At 44.5% G+C, this 24,228-nt stretch overlaps 2 protein-coding genes across 9 annotated transcripts in view; both read right to left on the bottom strand.

Annotated features, from left to right (window-relative positions):
* The window catches only part of PHF2 (PHD finger protein 2), a 97,736-nt gene extending 89,331 nt beyond the window's left edge, over positions 1-8,405 (bottom strand). For 2 of the 5 annotated variants that reach the window (XM_055804958.1, XM_055804961.1), the window contains exons 1-2: positions 8,091-8,398; positions 6,731-6,999 (exon numbers count right to left, since the gene is read on the bottom strand). The gene's annotated coding sequence lies outside the window, so the exon portion shown is untranslated. Of the gene's footprint in view, positions 1-6,730; positions 7,000-8,090 lie in introns of all 5 variants that reach the window. The other 3 variants (XR_008747352.1, XM_055804960.1, XM_055804959.1) reach the window with 3 other exon arrangements.
* A 2,896-nt stretch (positions 8,406-11,301) lies between these two features.
* The window catches only part of FAM120A (family with sequence similarity 120A), a 56,008-nt gene continuing 43,081 nt past the window's right edge, over positions 11,302-24,228 (bottom strand). For 3 of the 4 annotated variants that reach the window (XM_055804956.1, XM_055804955.1, XM_055804957.1), the window contains exons 13-18: positions 23,752-23,961; positions 22,458-22,641; positions 21,381-21,518; positions 19,737-19,878; positions 15,907-16,003; positions 11,302-13,202 (exon numbers count right to left, since the gene is read on the bottom strand). In XM_055804956.1, the coding sequence (XP_055660931.1) occupies positions 12,891-13,202; positions 15,907-16,003; positions 19,737-19,878; positions 21,381-21,518; positions 22,458-22,641; positions 23,752-23,961 (1,083 nt within the window). In that variant the 3' untranslated portion in view covers positions 11,302-12,890. The remainder of the gene's footprint in view (positions 13,203-15,906; positions 16,004-19,736; positions 19,879-21,380; positions 21,519-22,457; positions 22,642-23,751; positions 23,962-24,228) is intronic. The other variant, XM_013295256.3, reaches the window with a different exon arrangement.

Below are 24,228 nucleotides of genomic sequence, written 5' to 3'. Positions count from 1 at the left end.
TTAAACAGAACTTTCAGCGATTTTGATGCCCTTTGGTACAGGACACTCATGGGAAAGCTGGGCTTCATGCCTCTGCACACCCGAAACACGTGCAACCCTTCATAAAGCCAGTAGTTTGATTTTGAGGAGCACAGAAGCACTGGCAAGCATAGCAGCTCACCCACACCATGTTCTCCCACTCGTTTTATGGGCTTTGCTCACACCAAACCCATATGATCTGTGAAAAGTTATACCTTCATCACCTTTCCTCAAGTTCCGCGAGCATCTCCCTGAAAACAGCCCTATTTCCAAAGCACCACCCGAAACTCTAGTGTCAGCGTGTCTCCACTGCAGCCGCTGGTGAGCTAAACTCTCTTAATACCACGGGGATTTTGGTGGCCACAACAAAGGGCAGCTGGGATGTACAAGGGTGTAGCCAGACACTCCTCTGCAGATGGGGCTGGAGCAGTTTCAGGCTCCTCAGCTGTCCCGCGCTGCTCCTCAGGTGATGGTTATATCCAGCAGCAGAGCTGTGCTCACCATGTCAGTATTTTTACTCCTTTCCTCTGCAAAGCCAGTTGGATTATCTTAAGTTATGCTGGAGGATGCCAGAGCTGACATTGCTGATATTGCAGGGAAAAAAATCGGGGAAGATTCACTGGCTCTGTTTGGGCAGCTCAGACATCTTACTAATCATTTTGCCAGGGATTAGCAAATAAAGAAACTAATTGGTGAGGCTGTCTCATTGTCCTGACTTCTCCGTGAGTATTTCGATCTAGAAGCCATGCAAGGAGGGTGCTTGGCTCAATCTGGCAGGGAGGAGTGAGTGGTGGAGCTATGTTGAGATGCCTCAGCAAAACAGAATTTGATCACTGAGTTAATTTTTCTGAAGTTTTGAAGTGAGTTTATACTTTTAAAAGAATTGAGGAAAAAAAAATCAGCAGCATCGGCCCACATACCCAGAAAATATCTGCATGGCACCAGCGGACCTGTGGGCAGTAAGCAGTTGAATGGTCACACCAGCTGGCACGGAGCTAGGAGTCCAGGGGCTACATCACACAGAGAGATCTGGTGCTAGCTTGGAGCTCATGGGAGGGGATGGGATTTTTCAGCAATTTTTAAATGATCCGGGAGCAGAAGTCTCATTGATGGTGACATCCTGAAGTGGGTGCTTCGGCAGAGCCTCCACCTCCTCCTTCACTTTGAGCAGTGAGAGCTCACAGTACTGAGCCCTCAGGTCCCACGGCTGCTGTGGTGCTCGAAAAGTGCTCAAGTGTGGTTGTCAGCACAGAGGGAAAGATTGCTATCATTTTGTGAGCTTCCTGGCGTTTCTTACCATTTCACAGTGTTCTTTCTATGGATTTCTTCTGCAGTGGTATATGCAAGGTCTTCCTATTTTAATGATGCTCTGTAGCTTTAGACACATTGTGCCCATAGTTATCTCTATGCTACTGCAGAGATGTAAACCAAGTTATCTTTTTTCCCCTTGACCATATCTACTCTTTAAATAAATGTTTGCAAAGAAGCTGTCTGTGAAACCGGCCTTGAAACAACAAGCATCACTGAGCTGCAGCAAGGGGGGGCTCAGCTGATTACAGCGCCCATCTCTTCCAGTTTCCCCCTCCGTCGCCAGATTTCCCTATTGCTGCAGTTGGTTCGATCTCACACCACACCATACTGTCTTATTTTGGCCCTGTTTCACTCCCATTTCGGTTGGCACAGACAAGTGAGCACCCATCAGCCCATGGCTGTTCTACTGGGAACTCTGCAGTACATACACAGAAGCCATGGTTCAAATGTTGTAACAAAATACCCAAATAAACCCAACCCCCAAACCAGGAGGAATAATGAGATGTGCAGTTTGAAGCAAGACATTTGGGGATGTAAACAGCATTTTTAATTTAAAATGGTTAAAGTCATCAAAGCAGACTGGTTTACAAAGGTCTTTCACGTAGCAGATTAGTTTAAAGACCTAGTTAAAGATTTTATTTTGTATTCATAACTCTTAATGCAGTTTACATTTATCCATCCATCCATGCACCATTCCACTCGGACACTTCTCTCTTGCCGGATATTTTGGTACGCAATCTAATGTCACACACCATCTCAACGTGGAGAAGCTACTTCTTTGGGTGAAAGTGTCATACTGACATTAAAATTTTGTGTTTATTGTCAGTCACCAGAATCTGTACGGGGCAATAGACAAAAATCTTTGACCATCTTATCAGGTGTCAGTAAAAATGTATCAGTTTCTCTTACAAGATTTTATTTTTTCAGATATTATTATTGTTATTGTTATTATTATTAATATTAATATTATTATTATTGTTATTATACTATTTCAAGGAAAACAATTTTAATAACTCAGAAGATTCACAGCAGCCCCCCGTACTGCCATGCCACAGCCTCAGGGGCATGCGTGGAGAGGAGGCCAGGGAAGAGGCAGGAGCACAGGGTGGGAGCCTGCCCTCAGCAAAGCAATGTCACTAAGTCCATTTGGGCACCTGCTCTGCTTGGTGGGTACCAGGCAGGGTAACTGCGCCAGGTAAGCAAGCAGGCCAGGAGCCCTCCTTTCAGCTGGTGGGCTCATGCTTGGTTCATGGTATGTCTTTGTCATTAGGTTTCTGTATTTATTTTGGGGAAAAAAGAGGACCAAGAACAACACTTCCGCACTTCTTTGTGTTATGGCAGTGGAAAAACCCTTCCCTGCGGTGTGCGGACGAGCCCAGAGAGGCACCTTGCTCCCAGGTCACTGCACCTGAGCACACAATTGATGGAAGAGCACAGGCGCGCGCCAGCCTACAACATTAATGTTGCATTTAGTATTGAAAACACGCGATGCATTATTTGTTCCACAGCTGAGTGGGCAACTAAACAGTCCTGCACGAAAAAGCCTTAAGAGGCCTCGCAGCATCCCCCAGACCATGTCCTGCAGCCTCTTGGGTCTGGAGGTGCTTTCTGCAAGCAGCCCTGGCTGAGCAAAGCCAGCCTGCTCTGCCGCCTCACGCAGGGGCTGGGCACGGTATTGCCCAGACCTGGCAACCGAAGCCTCCTACAATGTAATGAACATTGGGTACAGAAGTATTTTTCTTCTGTAAATCAAAAAAAAAAAAAAAAAAAGTGTTTTTCATCTGTACTTTACAGCAGGGTGTAACAGTGACATGGCTGTCGTATTTTACCAAGTGCAGTGACAGAAGCAAACGCTTATTTCAGCAGCAGAAACGGCTGCACCGAATGTGGTCCTGAAGTTCAAAGCCTACGTGGCAGGAGGTGTCATGCCGGCTACATCTTTTCACTCACCGTTCATGTTACGTGTGCAGTTCTTCATTGAATGTAACCTTCAGCAGAATAACAACTAAACTAAACTAAACTAAACTAAAATAAAATAAACAGCCCTGGGGAGTGCCCCATGCCCTCTGTGCTGGGGGCCAGGGAAAAAAAAAGCAAAACCTCCCTGTGGTTCCAGCCGCACCCAGCGAGTCGAAGGGCAATGGAGCCCCACCTGGAAGAGCAACCCCCAGACGGCAGTGGGACGGCAGGAGGTGTGCATGGTGGTGAAGCAAGCAGCGGGGAGCAGAAGACATGGGCTGGCACAGGTCGGGGAGATGGGGCACACTGGGGAGCCGGCAGCTCGGCTCAGCCCCTGGCAAGGCCACGGCCACCCACAGCTTTGGGGTCGGTGGGGCAGCTCGCCCCAGGGTGCCCCACAGCTGGGCTGGGACCGACCCCAGTCTACATGGCACCCTGCAGTTAGGGAGCGCGGAGCGGTTTGATGGGAGCACTGTTATTTTTGGGATCCTCCCTGTGGGACCATCACTGCACTGGGGGGCACGGAGGGAGCTTTGCAGACACCCCCAGGCCCGCTGGTGGGGCCCACCCCTCCCTCCTTACCCTGCACCCACACTTGTGACGTGCCTCGAGTGGCACCGGGGTTGGGGGGGACCCCTCTGCCCTGAGAATCATTTGTAATCACAGAAACCAGCACCTGTGGGGCACCCATGGGTGCAGCACTCGGAGCCTTTCGCTAAGGGACGTTGTCACATCACCTCTGCTTCGTGCAAGGTGCCCCTGGGCTGGAGCCTGCGTGGGGGCTCCCAGAGTTGTTCCGTTTCACAGCACGGGCATTATACTATTCTCATTTTTTGCTCAATTGTCTGAGTTTCATACACACTAGAAGATCGCCGGTGTTTAAGAAGTGTTTGGATAGAGCTTGTGGGGTTAAAAAAAAAAAAAAAAAAAAGGAAGATGTGTACATGTTCCACTTTCCTGACTCCTCTGCCAGGAACGCTGCCCATCGCCATCAGCTCCTCGCCATGGCGAGAAGCGGGTTAGGCTCGGCAGCCCTCTTCAGGCTCAGCGAGCAAATGTAACATCTGAAGCAGCGGTATTCACATGCATTTACATTAAAAGAATAACCCCCCACAGTCACAATATTCCTGCACATCCCTCTCATGCCACCTCCTGTTATTGCCTCTTTCTGAAACCCTGGTTAAACTCTCCCGTTTTCTATAGCAACAGCCAATTTAGGCAGTGCGCAGCAGCTGTAAATCCCGATTAGTGGATACAATAACCCCCCGGCAAACCGTAATAACCTCCGCCACCAGCGTGACCCAGCTCGCAGGCAGCGAGAGGGGCTGCGGCATTCTGGGGGGCAGCAGGAGCTGCTGGAGCAGCAAGAGCTGCCGCCTGCATGGGGGTGGCAGCGGGACCCTCGAGGCCTCCCCCGCCAGGGCTCTGCGGGGGGGAGCGGTGGCGATGCCCCCCACTCTGCATCCGCTGCACGGGGCGGCCGAGCCCCCAGCAGCAACGGTATGAACACCCAGCACCGATGCAAAGTTAAAACCAGAGCAAAGTCCCCAGGCAGCGCCTGCCGATAAAAAGGTGGAAAGAAGGGGAAAAAGATGTTAGTATTTATTAAAATGTCTTTTAATAATCTTTTCCCTTACAGTTGGCTCTTGGAGCGAGGTCAGCCAGCCTGCTCATCACTGCCATCGTAAGACCGGGGTCCACCAACAGGCACAACGGCTGAGATGCAGCAAGTAGAAGAACTATTAGAAGAGATTCAGCTGCAGTCTCTGGGAATCAGTACTTGGTTGCCACATTTTGTGGGAAAAAAAGCATATTCTAGGAGCGAGGGGTGGGGAATACCAGGCTCCTCCAGGCTCACGCTGCAGCTCTGGGCACCAGAGCAGCGTCGCTGGCTCAGCTGTCGTGGCTCCCCCCAGCCCATGCAGGCTGCCAATCCGGGCAACAGCTTTCAAAAAATGCTATTTAAAAAAGGATTTTGGCCACAGTTACTCAAGTTATGTGGCCACTGTGGAGCCTCATGCAAAATGTTTTTTATAAACATTTAAACCATTTGTAAACGAAATTTCATAACTTGGCAGTCGGACTCAATTTTTGTTATTTTTCACCCAGAGCACGCTGCCGTGCTGGGAGATGCCTTCTGTCTCTGTCTCTTACACAGCACAGTCCAAGCAAGACTGTAAGCATTTTCTAGTCTGAAATTTTTTAGAGGAAGGTGCGCATGAGCCCGTTGCTGTCATCAGTCTAATTCACATTTATTTCGCCTCTCCCCAGTGCTTTATTAGGGATCACGAATAAAGCCATAAAGGCTCATTTTTCACAAAGCCAAACAAGTGAGAAGTTTACCAAGTAAAAGAGAGTTTCAAAGCATTTATAACTTTTTCAATTTGCTGAAAGCCTGTTAGAAGACAGAGTATAAATAAAGCAGAATCGTTAAACACACATGACTGACAGACACAAAGCAAAAGGACATTTGCGCTGACGAGTTTTACTAGTAATGACGCTGGGGGACATGCTCCTTGGAGCTTTGCAGGGAAGGTGCTGCCTGGCCTGGAGCAAACAGCAACACCTGCTGCTGACGGTAGCCCGGCTGAGGCTTCACCCCGAGACACATACTTGACGCACAGCCTGAAAAGGCAGGTGAGAACCGAGTGCGATCTGCATACCTCCAGCCCAGCAGCAGCGAGTGAGCTCGCCCAGCCTGGTCTGTGTTTCTGCCCCTGCTCTCATCTCCTCTGGGAGGCTCCAGGCACCCCTGGGTGCTGTACCTCTGGGCCAGCACCTGCAGGAGCCACCTGGTTCCAAGACCACCATCCAACAGCCACTCAGCATTCTGCTGGCTGGTCCTCTGCTCCCATCCCATCCCATCCCATCCCCTTCCATCCCACCCCATCCCATCCTTGCAACACAGTTGTGCAGGTCCTCGTTCCTCTCCCTCTCCCTTTTCCTCTGTTCAGCTCTTTGCCTGCATCCTTCAACCTTCGCGCTCACCAGCTGCACTCAGCAGATGTTTAATACATCTGATAGCAGGTCACCAAGTGCTACATTTTATTACAAATACTGTAACATTTGTAAGACACAGAACCACTAAGCTGAATGTTGTCAGTCCTTTATGACATCCCTGCTTTTGTGTAGCACCTTGCCCAACTTCTACTTAGCATTTTTGCTTTCATCCTTCACTCGTGGTTTTTTAAATGTAATTTTTATTAGCCCACACAGCCCTGTGTGAATAGTTGTGATTTCAACTGGAAACCAGGGCACACCTTCAGTCGTTCACCTCACAGAATACACCAGCAAGCCCCCACACCTGGATGCCAAACCAAGAACAGATCACCATCCCGCAGTACTTTCCAAAATACAGCTTTTCCTGCTAAAACCCCTCAACTCCTCACGGCATTTGCATCCTTTACTCCTGTATTAAAAAGAATCAGTATTTAGCTGTTACCTGCTCTTTGCCATCAGAAGGCGAAGTCCCCGGGGAAGGGCTCAGGAGCATCTCGCCCTGCTCCGCCTGGTCCGAGGGGAGGTGTCTCAGGGCAGCTCTCGGGACGGGGGCTCTGTGCCGAGCGGGGGCCACAGGTTTGCCCTCAGCTGGGCCGTGCTGGTGCACGCTGCATCCTCCACATGCTGCCGCTGCGTCCTCTCCGGCCGCGGCACGCTGGGCCAGGGCACGATGGGTTGAGCAGAGCACGGGCTCGTGGTTCGGGTCAAAGTCTAGACGAGGCATGAGCAAGGATCAGGCAGAAGCCGAGCGTCAGGGCAGAGACCCACAGCCTCGCCGGGTTTGGAGGAGGCAACTGCAGGAGCAGCCACAGGCACTCACCCCGCCCCAGAGGAATGGAGGGTGTAGCCCCCCTAACTCATCAGATAAGGAGCAAAATGGGGTCACAAATACCGCCCCCAGGCTCGGGGCAGTACACTGAGGGGAGCAAAGCAAAACCTGCTGTAACCACGGGCAGGAAGGAATGGCACCCTCACCCTGCGTGGATACAGCCACTGGCTTCGCTGAAGTTATCAGGCAGCAACACATTTTCTTTTGAACAACAGTCTTTTAGTGAATGGTCAATGCAAACTACCTCTTCTAATTACTGTGTCGCAGTCACAGTTAGAGATGGGAGCTACTAAACCCCACAAAACCCACCCTGAGGGTTCAGGTGGCCACGGGGGTGCACCCCTGCGGCTGGCGCAGCCCCAGCTCTGCACGCTGACTCCGGGAGAGCTGCTGCTCTTGAGCCATTCACCCACGGGTGGGCTGGACATCTCGGGGGCCGGTGACACCAGTGGGACATTGGGAACCATCCCAGTCCAATCCACTGCAAAACTCTGCCAGCTCCCAGGGGAGAGTGGTACCCGGTGGGGATGGGCTCTGCGGGGAGCCGGCGCTGCAGGTGCTGGCGATGTCCCTTACCTGTGCGCCCTGACCCAGCGGCCAAACACCATCGGACGCAGCTTGTTTTATGGGCTTTCAGCACAATAAAAAGGATTATAGAGGCTTTCGCTGAGGGAGCTGTAATCTGCCTCAGGTCTGGATAATTGCACTCTTAAGCACTGCCTGCATTGAAAAACATGCCCACAGTCTCACTTTTCATTTCTTCACAGCACAAGAGTGATGGCTGCGCTATCCTGTTCCCCATCCCCGCCGCCACCAGGCACTGGGGCTCCATCCTGCACACCAGCATGAGGGACCCCACACACGAGGGGCCACCAGAACCTTTCACCAACGGGTGCAGGGACAGCCCCCAGCGCCGTCAACCACTGCAGGACTCCGCTGGTCGCAGGGCTTTCCACAACCCTGAAAAACTCACCCCTTCAAGACTTTCTAACGAGGATCTGGACGGTAGCACGGCAGCTGCTGCTCCCTCAGGCAGGCTTACGCCCCCCCGGCCCATGACGCAGCATCCAGCGACGCAACCACCGCCTGAAATAGCACAACCGCAAGCACAGGAAATAAAATGGTCGCGGCGCTTCCTCGCCCCTGCTGCTCGCCATCCCCGGTGGGAGGGGGCTGTGTGGACACTCACCATCGAGCAGATGCCTTACATCTCATTTTTCCTCTGTCCGTAACACAATGCTGCACTTAACGCGCCAGAGCCGAGAATGAAAACCGCTCTGGGATGCCCACGAGGGGCTCCCCCTCCCAGACACCCCCTGGCCCCTAAGTCCTCTCCAGTGCCAGTGATTACCCACCTGCCTGCATTTAAGGACTCGTTGAAGATTGGATGTAAAAAATGCACTGTAAGTGGTTGACTGTGGCACACATGGATCATGATTAGCCCTTTACAACCGTTAAAACAATTAGCGAGGCCAGCCCGGGGAGGGGGGAGCGTTGATGCTGTAGGTGCTTGCAAGGGAGCGGCGAGCAGGGCTCTGCCCTCGGCTGACAGCTAAGCCCCATCGGCATGGGATGGACGGTGCCCACACGCCCCCATCCAAACGGCCGATTCTCCCAGTTTAACTCTTGGAGGTGGATAATGAGGTATTGGTCACATAGGAAGCATTTCCTTACTGAGAGGGTGGTCAAACCCTGGAACAGGCTTCCTGGGGAAGCGTTCGATGCCCCAAACGTGTCCGTGTTCAAGAGGCATTTGGACAATGCCCTGAATAATTTGCTTTAACTTTTGGTCAGCCCTGAATTGGCCAGGCACTTGGACTAGATGATCGATGTAGGCCCCTTCCAACTGAAATACCTTATCCTCTCCTCTCCTGCCCTATCCTATTTTCTGTTCTATTCTATTTTCTATTCTATTTTCCATTCTATTCTAAATCTACTCCATTCTAAAATTTTCTGTTCTGAGAGGTCCGAGAGCCATCATCTTTATTTGTATCACTCTTCACTTTTGAAATAAAAAAGCTCATTTATCGTAAGACCCCTTTAGAGGGTCTTTATAAATACCATTAAGCCCCCCCACCCTCGGGCACCTATTCCAGCAGGTGGTGGATAATGCAGCACCCGCAGGGGTGCGCTTAGGTGCAAAGACCCACTTTGCAGCAAGGAGCTGGTGTCATCCTCCACGCTCGGTCCCCTGAGACCTTTTTCTGGGTCACTAACAGGAAACCTTCAGGCGATGCATGACAAGCCTACCCCCACCCCCACACCCCCCCAAGGAAGAGGGGACCCCTGGTGATACATGTCAGCAGCATCCCCCGTGCTCAGGGCTGCGCTGCTGGCAAAGAGCAGCCTGCGGTATTGCTCCAGCAGGCGCAGGCCGGCGATCTGCATGCGGGTAATCGGTGACTAAAAAACATGAACTATTTTATTAGCACGTTACAACGGTCCCTGTGACACAGCGCGTTACAGGACATACCTGCTGAATGTATAAAGTCACGTGTGAAAGGCTCTTCAGGAGTAAGCCCAGGCAATACCTGGTCATTCTGCAGGATCACAGATTCCAGTCAGTTTAACTCTTTGGAAGAGGAATTAATTCATTCAAAATGCACCCGATTTCCTGCAGGAAGCTACTTGGGATAGGAGGGAAGACAGGCAGCCCGGGCCGAGGGTGCAGATTCACAGCGTAGCACTCACACCACCCCCGGCCTACCAGTCCCCGCTCAGGCGAGCACCCGCTGCTGCACCACCCTGTCGCTGTGCTGCACGCACCCGCTGCAGAGGGCAATAAATACACCTGACGTTGCTTCTGGGTTTGACAGCGATGTTCCCAGGCAGGGAACCAGGCAACTCTGGTACCTGTAAGATGTCCCCACCGCTACTTCTGCTAGCATCTACCAACAGCTGAAGGCTTGTCCCCCTCCCACCCCGGCGTAGCTTCTGCCCAGGGAGGCGGGCTTCAGCCTCTGCAGGGCAATGGCAGGGGTTTCAACAGGCCACAAAAAAATACATGCTCCGGGTCAAGTACGCGTGTGTCATGCAAGCCAAACTTCTGCACCATCATTTCCAGAAAACATGAATGTGGCACCCTGCATTTGGGCCAATGAACTAGTCAATTTGCTGTGCTTTCACATCCCAGTTTTAGTTGTACTTTGGCTGCCCACAAAAATCTTGCTGGCACACTTACATTGAGGAAAGAAGTCAGTACACTCGCGGCAGGCAGCACATCTCTCATGCATGTTTCTTTTTGTCGATATTGTTTATCCCACGCCAGTGACCAGATTATGCTAGAAAAGTGAACCTGCTGGAAAGAGGGCAACTGGTGCCTTGAACCTTCACCAGAACAAGAGGTTGGGTATTTCCAGAACAGAGAAGCTCTAGCATGGGGCAAATAATGCGGCATCAGTGCAGGGCAGGAAGGGAGACAATCCCACCAGAGCTCGACAGCGGGATCCCCCAGATAGCTGCTGTGACACCAGCTCCTCTCCAGCTTGTTTGACTTTGGGAGGAGAGAGGAAGACCGACTGCTGTCATTTGCATGAAAGACAGCTGTGCTGCTGCACACTGCATCGACACCCCGCGCACAGAGCTGCAACGGAGACGCAACACAAGATCAAAACCACTCAGGGCAAGCCTGCTTTGAACGTGCGTCAGGCACTCGAGTAAACAGATGAACAGTCAGAGAGAAACAGCAGACGAGGGCATGCCCAGGCAAAAAAGCTCTCCTGCTACAAACCAAGGTACAAATTTATAACTCCTCATGTTATGTGAGTACGATCCATGATATAGAGAAAACTGCATAATGCAACCATGTATTCTCAGCTATGAGGAGCCGAGAGACAGGCATTGTCGATCATCTTGTATTTCAAACCCTGCGAGCACGTGCGGTTGGCCTTGTTCTTCTTTAAACAACTGCGTGTGTTATTTGTCTTACTTGCATCTTATTAACCATCTTGCATTTAAGCGTGGCCATGTGAAGCAGCTGCACAAAATAAAAGAGGACAAAGCATCACTCCGATCAAGTGCGACATCCCCCGACAGCAGCAGCGTGTAACCGTTGTGTCTTCCTGCTCCGTTTTTTGGGAGGACATCATGTAGTCTGCTAACTCAATCACTTCATTTGGGCATAGGAAAACTTTTATTTACAACATGTTAATTAAAAAAATATTTGACAAAAAAGGCATACAGTATTTTATACTAAAAGAATAAAGATTTTTATTAAGCACTGTAAGTTGCATTCAATAGCCTTCAAATACACCACACCACAATCCATCTACAACCAATCAAACCCAACAGTAGTTCATTCTTGCACAATCCATGAGTTGGGGCAGAACTCCCTTCAACTTACATTAAGATACCTACTTAGCTCTTGCGGGCAGGGAATGGGGAATTACACCTCATTTCTGATCACTAATGTGTGATGAAGAGCATCAGGAGAATTATATGAAAACGAATATAAAGAAATGATTCTGATTTTGAAGTACATTAAGTTTGGAAACACTAACAAAAACATCAAAATGATACAGGTATATTTGCTTATACTAAATTCTTGATGGGAAAGTTCTCAAGAACAAGCCATTTGTCTCCTGCTACAGAAGGGGGGTACTTTTTTTTTTTTTTGAAGATCAAAGCTTTTTTTTTGTTTTTCACAGAATTTCATATTTGCTAATATGAAGGCATAAAACAGCAACAGAGAACAATAATGCATACAGCAATGAGTACACCAGGGTAACGTTGATATTCAAAACGGCTAGATAATTTTTTTTTTTTTAAGTTTTAGAATAAATGCAACAGAGGTCAATAATCACAAAATTTTAAGGTTAGAGCAAGATCAGTCAATGACTAAACATAGTTAACATCTTTTATAGGACTATTACTGATTATTAGCTTTTTGTTTTGCAAATGGGCACAGTACTTGTAAGAATGGAAGAAAGAGGACAATAACATGCATAATATTAACTACACACTTTAAAAATTATGAACCATGCAGAAGTTTAGCTCAAATAGTAGTACTAATGGTCTACGTCTGATTCAAAACCACATAGTTCATTGATCACGGATGCATGGTATTAGTCACAAAAAGTTTCAGAACACATTGTGTTTATTTTGAAAGGTCATTTGCATCTTCTATGATTTCAAGTTTATCTCCATTTAACTTGCTTGTAAAGTATGTATGATGTATATTTAAAATCAGCAGAACTGCAATATTACTCTATAATTTTTAGTTTCGATAGTTTGCACATTTTAACACAAAAGAACCACATCAACGGTGATGAAATTTAAGAAAGAAAAAACTGTGGTTGTGCCTTTTTCCCCCCATAATCATGAAATCAAAGCCTTAAAGAAAGCTTTATTGTGACACAGTAATGCAAAATCAAATATAATGGCATACATATGGTGCCAAGTACTAAAAATTATATTTTAAGCTATATATACTTAAAGACTGCCAAAATTTGTTTTCTTTATATTTCAAAAAACAAAACTACAAGCTTTTGTCATAACCAGTTTAAACTTTATGTATACTTCATTTTAAGTGCGGGAGTCAAATGCTCTTCATTCTCTTTCTTTTTTGTTTTATTGTAGCATTTTGACTACAACTGGTTAAAACTAAAAATGTGTTGTTTAAATCTCTGACATCAAAGAGGGATCCGAATTTCCAAAGTCCTCATTTTTCTCTTACGGAAAGGAAAAAATGTACGTAACTGTAGGCTCTCTTTCTTTCCAGATATTCCTAATCCTGACCCTTCCCAACATCCTTCACCCTCTATAAAAAATAAGTTTACTCTTCTTTTTTTAAGACAGTGGCCTCAAGAGTATCATCTTTATGGCAAACACTGTCTGCATTTAGTGCATTTAAGTGAGGATTTGTATTGCACATTTTAGAGTCATTACTCAAGGCACTTTCAGACTGATTGGAAGCCCTGATGTCTCCTGTATTCCCATTCATCTGGGAAGCTGGTTTTTCCTCATTCACAACTCCATTTTCAGCCAGGGATCCATCTGAAGACACAAGTGAGGATTTAGATTCCTCTGATTTTGACTTAAGTTCTTTGGCTACTTCTTCTGCTGAAGCAGCATAAGGAGGTTTGCCCTATTTTTTAAAAAAAGAAGAAAATTACTGAAGAACCACTGCTATATATTTACAATCTGTTACAATGACACTATTAATAGGCAGCATGCAGTGTGCAAAAGTATCACAAGTGGATACCAAGTACTATGTACTGCTGAGATATGAAGTGGCGTAGAAAATAAAACTAAACAGCACAGCACAGATGAGAAAGAGTTTTCATTATTTCTTAGTGCCTTCTAGCCATGCCTTCCGATGCTCCTGTGGTAAAATGCCCTTTTCTAATTTTGATGCTTCAGTTATTTCACAATGTAAGAGCTACAGAAATGTCTGGAAACACCAAACTGAGAATCAATATACAGCTTAACTCTGCTTCTTGGTTCATATATGTTGTAATTTAATTATATGATTACATGTTATTCAAATACAAACCAAAACTTATTTCAGACAATTTTTAAAGAAGTGCAAAAGTACCATGCAATATTATCTATACTAGTCTATATGCTTCTGCAATTAGGAAAGTGACTTCATATGAAAAGCATGTAGTACAATCTTACAAGACTGAATATAGCAATAAAAAACAAATTTATGCAGCATTAGGACATATTTAGTTCTTAAGTATCTGCAACAATGAACCTCAGTGTTCCAGAAGTATAATAGGCTTTAAACAACAAAACAAAATAAGTAGGTTGGGCTGCTGAGAAGCAACATACTTCTCTGTCACGCTGTTAAAAGTCCTAAGAAATGACTTCAGACATGGACATCTTTATACACCTCAAACAATAACAAACAGTTTCAGAGTGTAATAATCTTAACCTTTACCTACTAGAAACAGCATGGCTAGCGCTTTTCTGAATTACTGAAAGATTATCCAGGTGAGTAAGAACTCTCTAGCATCAGGATCACAAACTTCGTTATTCAGAAAATCACAAAGAATTCTGCAGTAACATTGCATAGGTATATGACTGGCACATGAGAATGAAGAGTATTTATCCCATGTGTCTAAATGTACTTCTTCACAGGCCTCACAAAGCGTTAAGTTTTAGATGAAATACATAGTTTTGTTTCTTTCCAGACCAAGAGTGCAAGGTCACACCTTGGGAAAAAACAGGTCTGCCTTTTATGTTTGATACATACAAATGGCTTATTTCAGTAAGGTTCTCTGACCTTTCTTTGTGTCGCCTCATAAAGAGTATCAGTACAGGGAGGATCTTACAGGGAGACACACATGTCTGAACCTGGCCTTGCATAGGCACTTTTTCCTTAACTGCCCAGGTTTGTAAGACAGGGAAGTACACTGTTGCCATTTAGTCTTAACAGGGTATCAAAATCTACTCCTGCATTAACTTTCCCAAGTTCTCCCTGCCACATGGCACTTCACCTTTTTTCTTTTCCTGTTAAAGGAACACATTCTATAGTGACTCAACGACCGCAAAATCCAGTCAGCTCAGAACCAGTCAATAGAAAATGCCATTTATCTTCTCCCCATCACAGGCACAATTTTAGACCCAGATTCTTCTGATCACAAGTATTTACCATCCAAACTACATATCATTAATAAAACGTGACTAACCAAACTTGCTGTCTGTCAAGACTACCTACCATCCACCTACAGGGATTATCTGAGCTACATTTACATATGTAAACCTGTAGTAAGCCCAGAATATTTGGAAGCTCCTTTTCAGGGCTTCCTTTATTCCATTGGTTAAGGTACTTGGAAATTAGGTACTATATATTTAAAGTAAAAGATGTAAAGTTTCAAATACATAGGTACATGTGTAGACATATATAATGTGTGTACACAGAAATTTAACAAGGAGGAGAAATATTTTAATTTTTACACCTAGAACACAGCAAGTTTTACTTAAAGTTAATAGTTGGCTTCATTATTCACTGGAGAACATTCCTTCTCTTACTGCCTGATATCTGCAAACATCCCCCTGCTCTTCTATACTAATGTCTCCATGACAAATTGCACATCCATATAATATATTTATTGTGCAAGTTTTCCACTTATTTACTACCCATCCATCCTTTACCATTGGGACTTGCATCAACATTCAAAACTGCATAGCAGCAAGAACAACGGAAAAGGGAAGAAAACATAACTCTGAAGCAACTGGCATTTAACATGAAACAGTAGTTTGCTTCAGCTGTATTTTAAGGATCCATGGAAAAGCCAAAACCCACGATCCACAGTCGCTTCATACGCTGTTATCAAAAATGAAACTGTGTGCTCATAGAGGCAAAGACTGGTCTGTTATTTCCTAAAAGTCTAGAGTAAGTTCTTACATTTGGAGTCATCCAGCAGCAAAGATCCTTCTACTGCTACTAATTTTTCTTCGTGAGGTTGGACTATGGTCCCAGAAAAGAAACTGGGAAAGAGTGGAGGCGGGAACAGAAATGGCTAATTTGTCTCAGCTTTGTATTTCTCCCACTTTCCTAAATTTTCTTCTACTCCTACGGCTGGTTAGAGCTGTGTAGGCACAGCCTTCATATCAACATACATTCTTCCATGTCTGTCCAAGTCTGTTTATAATTGAGATGCAACACTAGCCTGTCATCCATCACTGGCTTTGCAGCTTACAGCTTCAACATGTAGGCAAGATCACTGTAAGAAAAACTCATCTTTCAAAGTTGTGCTTGTCAATATTAGCTGGTCTGGAAGTCCGTATCATACTAGCCTGTAAACTAGAGTGTTCTGAAGTCAGGCACATGGTTTTATTACCTGAATTGCTCCCTGGCTTTTATAACCTCTCCCATAGTACCTTCCGCCTCTTCCAAAAGTTCTTATCACTGGAGTGGAAATAACTCCTCTAGGACGCCTGTAAATTTTGAGGAAAAGGAAGAAAGAAAAAATACATATTAACTTTGTTTAAAACTACTTTACATTTTATTTTGCTGGATGATTTTGTTTTCCCTAGCTTTACTGTTTAGTGAATAACATTTACATTTCTTTAAAGAAGCAATACGGCTAACGAATTCAGAATTACAGGCTTCTATTGCCTGCAAGTGTATGAACCTAATGAACGTTTTGTTTTTGTTGCAATAAAATTACTATTTCTATATTTTACTTCTAGAGAAACAATAATGAGTACTTTCAAGTATTTGCAGAAACATTATCAAAGCATCAAATTATCCTTACAGTGCTTTAAAAACAAAGCTCAAAGTACCTTCACCTTAAAAAAATAGGCAAGCAATTTGAACCACTTATAAGGTCATTTCTCCCATTTAATAACACTTTCCTATATAAACATGCTAGACAGATGAAATCAGATAAAAGAAAGGAAGGCAAAATACAAAATTGCTTGTTTAGATGGGCGAATACAAAATTATCTAAGATCCTGAAGGAAAAAAGGAGGCTTCACCCGTATCTGACATGTAGCAATTTATCAAGTTGGGATGCTTTCAAATGGAGGCTTCCAACCAGGACACATCAGGTGGTGGCTTTTTGATTTGATTCAGTAAAGATTAGATCAGATCAAAACAAACTTCCAGTCAGTTAAAACTATTTTAATTCCATCGATTGCAGAAACAACTTCCTATCATTATGTCAAGGACTACTTCTTAACTAGACATTATTCTTCTTTTCTGTACTAGAAATACACAATTGCTCTACTTCTCCTCCAAATCCTGCCCGATACCAGGAGATCCCGGCATGAAGATGGACCCCCCTAAAGCTGGCACAGAACAGCCGGGTGCTGCTCAGGTCCAGGCCTGCATCCAGCCCAGTTTCTAAGCTGTGTGGGCTGAAACGACCCAGTTTGCCATTCTGGCAACAAAAGACAGCTGCAATTCAACTGTATCTCATTTTCCATCTACTTGACAATTCCCCTATGCCAGCAAGGTCTCTGTGAGCTGTACAAAAGCCACCTGAAGAGGAGATGCTCTGCTCCCACCTCCGCTGCTGCTGTGCTGCAAAAACTAAGTTATGCTGGACTGACTCAGTGGACAAGCACTGATCTGTGCCACACAAGGCTTTTCACACACACTGCAAATGCCCACATTAAATAAGAAGAAATTAAATACTGGGATTTAAAAGCAACAGCAAAGAATAAATAGGTAGGAACTGTGGTTTATATCCAAGTCACTCTCACTGCATTCTTTCCAAAGATTTAAATTAGACTTATCTATTCCATTTGCTGGTTTTTTTACAAAGTAAAAGTGTGCCCTTCCAAGAGTTGAGTAAGATCTCTCCTACTCGGAAAAATCACACTAAATCTATTAGTGGATCAAAGCCAATAAAAAGCAGCTAGTATAATTTTACATGCTAAGAACAACATCCAAGTTTACTGTTACACAGAGACATGAGACAATGGTGTAAACAAGCCTGACATGATCCCCTCTGCTGAAACAGATTAAAAAATGAAACAGAGGTCTGCAGGACTAGGTGATTAGTTGCACACAATGTACTGTGGAGCTTCCTAGTGGTGTTCTTCAGTAGGAAAGAGCACCTGCCAACACGGACCCCAGTCTTTAAAATGCCTGTCTTTACACTGAACACTAACATCACTGTTTTCCTAGTCGGTTTTATTTTTAGTATCAACCGACACAACAAACAGATAAGCTGGCAGCAGTAGTTTTCCCCTCTTTGCCTAATTCTACTAACTCTACATGTGAGGATTTAACATCAGTGATGATTTTGATGGAGACAGAAAGATCTGGCATTGACGGTTTTCCTATTTTTTTTTGGTAACAACTTGCTCCCAAACCTAACTGCCCAAAGACAGTACCTCTGACAAAAAGGAAATGTCAGATATTTTAGTTCCTAACTCAAAACCTACTTTGGAGAATAGTATTTAGTGTCGTAAAGGTATTTAATGGAGCAACACCACCCTTTTAGTGATTTAACCGCTTCCCAGATAAGGAAGACTCTCAGTTTAGGACCGGTCAGTGTTAGCTGCTGGCGACTGCATAAATTCATGTACTTGCTTCTTCAGAAAATGGAGGAACTGCGATTCTGTGCAGGACGCCAATGTTACACACAAATGTAAGCCAGGTCGGAGCCTGAAGGTGCCTCCAGATCATCACTCAGGGTGCCTCACTCAGACAGTAGTTTTTGAGTATGACACCATAAATTATCCAGACATTCTCCGCAAACAGTACTGCAGCCAGTGCATTTAGCTGAAGAAAAGTAATAAGCTCTACAGCAAGCCAGATTCTTCTGGTTGTGGAGCCTCACGAAAAACCAAACTTAGGACCACAGCCATACCTAACTTAAATGGTGAAAAGTGTTATTTCATCCACTGAAACTCAGAAGTAAGATTAAAATACCCAAAGGAGCCCGGTGCCTCATCACGCAGCTTACTCCCCTGGTCTCCAGCTGCTGTCCTGGGACAGCACAGGACCCATGGACCCCACCAGGCTGAAGTTAGCTGACAGCTGTCTGAAGCGTCTAAACCAACACTAGATGCTTACGTTTTGGCAACTGAGCCTCATTCTAAAGAATATGCTCCCACCTAAATGTACTCCCCTGAAGGTGTCAGCTCTGCTCTTACACCAATGTTGTTTTCTGCTGCTGAACTTCATAATCTTTGTTTCTTCTGGTTTTACCTCTCCCTGCGCCCACACCAGCAGCTCTCGCTTCTCCCCCTGCTCACATTCTCCCAGGGCTTCAGATCCAACCATTTCTTCACTGAGTCCAAGACAAGCATGCCAACAGCTCTTGCTGACTTTAGCAGTATACTCTATAGGTATATGTTTGATTAAATTAATGAATAGAGAGGAATTCAGGCAGTTCAGACTTATTCTTTCAGACTCCTGCTTCCTTGCTCAAGATGGCTTAAATACACCTACTTTACTCCATTCCTTTAATATAGTTAAAGACAGACATAATATATAAATCACATTACTTAGAGACTGTCTTCTGTAATAGATACAGACAGTTCTGTAGGGCACAGAACAATTAAGCCTATGGAAAAAAACCCAACCTTAAAAGTAAAGGACTAGATATTTTTATAACAAAGTATTTCTTTTTCAGAAATGTTGTGCACCTGTAATTTCAGCTGTGGTGAAATGAAGTGGAAGAGCTGAAGAAATTAATATTCTTTTAAGCACATCTCCCATCGTGACTGTAGCAGAGAACTCTTAAACCTATAAATGTCTTTCAGGTGTTTTCTGCTTCACAGAAGAATTACACAATGAAGTTATAAAAAAATTTATCACACTTCTTAACAACTGTTCGACCATGACAAAAAGTAATTGAGTGCTGTGGTATTTTTCATCAAGTATAATGTATTTATTGATTTCATGTCAGAGAAAGCCCCCAAGTCGTTTCCTCATGCCAAACAATCCAGTGTGCATATGTAGATCTATATATCAGAGTATGAATTTTATCTGCACATAAAAATGCTTATACTCATCTGAGTAACTGATTAAAAACATCTTAAAAGAAGGAAAATGCTTTTCTTGAATACATAATGTGCATAATTTACCTGACGTGCCCTAAAATGTGTTGTATGCAGTTTCTAATGCCTCCAACTTTTCCATGTTTTTTCCACTTTTTTCCCCAATCATTAAGTTACATATGAAAAGTACCTTCTGCAAGATCGCACTTACCCTCTCGCTGGTCCTCCCACAGAAACAACCTGCAGAGGAAATGGCCCTCTACCCCCTCGTCCACGTCTGCTTCCAGCCCAATGGCCGACTACAGTGCCGGCAATTTCAAGTTTCCCTCCCTGAGAAGGAATAGGTTGGACTCCTGCACATAAAAAGCAAAACCAAACCTTGATCTTCACAATCTTAACATTAAAGTTACAAATGAATGGACAACTTGTTTGCCCACGTTTTCTTGCACATATAGTCTCCTCTTTTGATACTGGGAGATTATTTCTCATTTTGTGGTCTTTCAGAAGTATTACAACTCCAAGAGTCTTTCTTTTCCCCCCTTTTTTTAAATATATGAATTCTGCAGAAAAAATGATCTTGCAAGAGTACTTCAGCTTCAGTAATTGAAAATATACTTTAGATAAGCATTAAGAAACTGAAGTGAAATTTTACAAACTATCTGAAGATTACTTTTTTCCTGCATTCCTAATGAAGAAGTAATTTTTGCAGATTTAAAGGCACTTTTCAGTGAACACCAAACATCAGCATGAAACACACAGATTATAACTGCTATAAACAACTTACTAGGCAGAATTACTTGTACTAAGTTGTTATAAAAATATTATAGCATTTAAACTGATCTGCGTGTGAAAGGTAGGCTTATCCTTCCCTTACCATGAAAGCAGCTAAAATTACAATTGTCTAAAATGGGAATTTATATTCTACTCAGGTTGCTCATATCTTTACACCTGTGTTTTGCCCTTAAAAATCAACTCTGGGGCATAACATACGTATTTGAAGAAATCTAGTAGAATGCAACTGAGCCACGTTACTGGTAAGACCATCAGAACTTACACAAAACACAGCATTTATGCAGCCACGATTAGTCTTCAAATGTTAATACACTGGGAACTAAACTACTGATAAAGTCAAAACGGTTCATACTTCCCTGTACAAGTCTTTCAGCTTCAAATGCATTTTGTTTACAAGGGTAAAGTTATTCACACAACGAAGCATTAGAGATATGTTTGCTCTTAGGATAAAAGCTCAGAGGCCAGAAAGAACAGCTAAATAACTGGAAAAATTTAACCCTAACAGGGGACTGGCATTAACGGGTTTCCATCGTCCCACCTTGTATGGGAGGTGAGCAACAGACACACAGGCAGGTAAGTAAATCTCACGCCTGTGTCCATGCTGACATTGGTGACAGCGAAGAACGAGTTAGCAGTAACACCCAAATCAGTCAATTCTACATTGGGTCATTTTTGCAAAAAGCTCAACTGCCCCCAAATTTTAGAAAAGAACTGTTAATAGAGTCAGGCAAAAGTTCAGCTGATTATAGATTCCACCCTCGCATTTTGAAGCACAGGAGACAGACCGTCTCATTAGGTTTAAGGGCTATCTTGTGTTCGGGGGAGGGTTTCTAGGCGTGAGAGAGGCTGGCGCCGAGGGGGCTTGCGGCAGGGACCTGGGGGGAGCGCCTGGGAGAGCAGAGCGGACGGACGGACAGCAGCCTGGGCAGGCTCTAGAGAGGGACAGCTGAGACAGTTAGGGAGAAAGGGAGACCGGCAGTCAGTAGGAAAGCCTCAGACCAAACCGTAAAGTGAAGGAAGCTGTTGCCAGAAGCTCTAAGAAAAGGGTTTTGGGTATAATTACCGCCCTGAAACTTGCTAGTCCTGTTGCTGTCATTGCCAGAGAAGGCTCCGGAGTGTCCTGCTGCTGCCGCCACCCGGAAGGCCCGGTAAGCGCCTGTGGCTACTGTTTCCCCATAAGGGCCTCCGAAGCCATAGACTCCTGTTAGACCCAGGGTAAAGAAAGACAGGGGAAAAGCTGTGAGGGGGCCAGGCATCCGGGAAGACCCCTAGCAGAGATGCTGCTGCCTCCTTCCACTCTTCTGGAGTCAGCAGGGAGGGCTCCTGCAGGCGATGCTGCATGGGAGCAAGCCACTGCTGCCAAGAAAGCCCTGGCCAAAGATGTCCTGCTGCCTCAGCAAGCACAGGGTCTCTTATCCAAACAGCAGGCCTTTAACCTGGGCTTGGAACGGGCATCCCGACTTCTATGGCATAATGAGCATTGTAAAGGCTTGCAACAATTTTTTGGCAATGAGCTCTGATGGCTACAGTTGTGGCACCCCAGGAATGTCTTGCTCCCAAAGTCCAGTATCAATACACCTAATGGGCCTTGGTACCAGAAAGATTTTGAGAAAAGGAATAATTCTAGAAACAGCCTGGAACGGTTGCATCAGTATTTACACTCAAGGGTGCCAATGGTTAAATGACTGTAGCAAAATAGCGAGGGGTGGGGAGGAGGAAAGGTTGTCTTCGACCCTGACATTTAAACTGTGTCCATTAATTTAGGCATTGTTAATACTGATAAATACAAAACTTTTGAAGCAATGTACAGTGCAAATAAGAGCCTTTTCACATCATCCAGTGTTGATCCATTCCTCTTTTTTCTGTTTCATACAATAGTGGTAAAAGTATTTTGATCTGGCACAGTTACTAAAAATCCTGATGGAAATATGCAGCAACACATCCCGTATTGCTAGGCTATGGCTAATGAAAGTAAAACCAAAATACAGTGATTGGCACATGACAACATATGCCAACCACTTGCTTTTATGTATTTTTCCTATGAAATGGAACAGGCAGATCAGTTCATAGTTTTGGGAACGTGAAACACAAGGTTATGCTTCACACCAACATGTTTCGCACCGCTATCCCAAGCACTTACCAGCAAAGCCTCTCCCCCTGCCCTGAGGTGGTGGGACTGGCCCAAAGTGTCGAGGATACATAGAAGCTGGATAGAAAGGCATGGCAGGTGGAGGTGGAAAAGGGAGAGGATGGTTCTGCCTGGAGAAATTTAATCCTTCTAAGATGCTCTGACGCATCTTTTCAACCTTGGCTGCCTGCTCAGCCTATGAATAAAGAGAAGGTCACAAAGAGATGTTAAAATTCCGATTTCGATTGCATAAAGCTATATTTACACATCAAATTCAAAGAAGAAAGCAAAATAATAGAAGAGTAGATAACTACTGCAAACAAATTCCATAAAGCTAGCTAGAAAATCACAATAATCTGACTTGTATACCTACTAATACTTCAATGAAATTCAAATTGTTCACAAGAAAATCTTTATGTATCGGTAGACATGAGTCTAAATACTGAGACAGTTTAGAAGTCAGTAACACAGACACAGTTAACAAGTTGGAAAGGGTTTTCCTGAAAGGAACTGAGAAACCTCTGTCTATAGTCTCCTGAACACTAAATGCAGCCTTTACTTTAAACAGAATAATCATAAACCTGGACTGCAAAGTAAAGTCTACACAAACAGGCTAACAAGCCTGAGAGGCACCACAGCCATCATCAAAATTTAATCTGTGATCAGCTTCCCCTGAGTCAGAAATAAGAGGAGGCAAGCTGTTTTGTTAAGATTTCATACCTCTCAAAAAGTTTAAAAAAAGAGTTTTGGTCATTCAGTAAACTTGATTTTTATCAGTTTCCTGTTTTCATAGTTAGATAATAGCATCGCATGATTTGATTAGAACAAAAAAACCTAATTCATTTGTATTTTAAGATGATCATAAGAAATGCGAAAAGATTTTGAGCTTAAGGACTGCAAGAATGACTTCACAGTCTGTAAAGCAAGTTAGAAATCACAAATTTTCTTTCAGTGTAAAACCACTGCAGCTCAGTCCTTTGCGACAGTTTTGCTAGACTGACCCATTGAATCAGTTGCTCATTGCATTGCAATTGCATTCACGTTTCAGTTTCCGCAGAGAACAAAAAAGAAATTAAAATTTTAGCCATTTTACTTTTTCCAGATCTACCAAAATGCCCTCTCAATCATCAATAAGAGATAGAAGAGTAAACAGAGCTAAAAAATACCTATTAGCCACTCACCTCATGTTTCTCTTTTAAAAGTAGAGAGATGACACATGAAGCGAGTGACTGATAAACCAACCACATCTAACACTTCTGAAAATCTGGCACACTTTATACTCTGTCACACTTGTGAAACTACATACCTGACCATCACAGAGGTCAATGAGCGGAACTTTCTCCCGGCTTGCTTTGATGAGCTTGGTCTGGAATAATTTTCCATCAAAATACATCCACGGACAGCAGTGCTCCCATGGAATTGGCTGTCCACAAGCATCGTTTGCAAAAAGTGCCATATCGACACCACTCATAAATAAAGCAGACAGCTGAATTCCTCGGGGATCGAGATTCTCAATCTGTAATGAGATGTAATTCAAAGTTATTCCAATAGTTACATTTTCAAAACTCTTGAAAACAGAGTGGTTTTAAAAGGTCGTCCAGACTTTTAATACGTGCCAGTTTGACTAGAAGAATGCACCAGAATCTAACGCCTGTATATGGAAACTGCAATATTCAGGAAGGCTGCTGTTCCCATCCATCCACTCCAGAGGTGAATGATAAAAGCAAAAAACTCTACTTAACAACAAAGCACAGGGAAATACTTCTAATATTTTAATGTTTTA

The sequence above is a fragment of the Falco peregrinus genome, chromosome 5 (genome assembly GCF_023634155.1).
Source record: "Falco peregrinus isolate bFalPer1 chromosome 5, bFalPer1.pri, whole genome shotgun sequence".
Lineage (NCBI taxonomy): Eukaryota > Metazoa > Chordata > Aves > Falconiformes > Falconidae > Falco > Falco peregrinus.
This window is presented reverse-complemented; position numbering and strand designations above follow the sequence as displayed.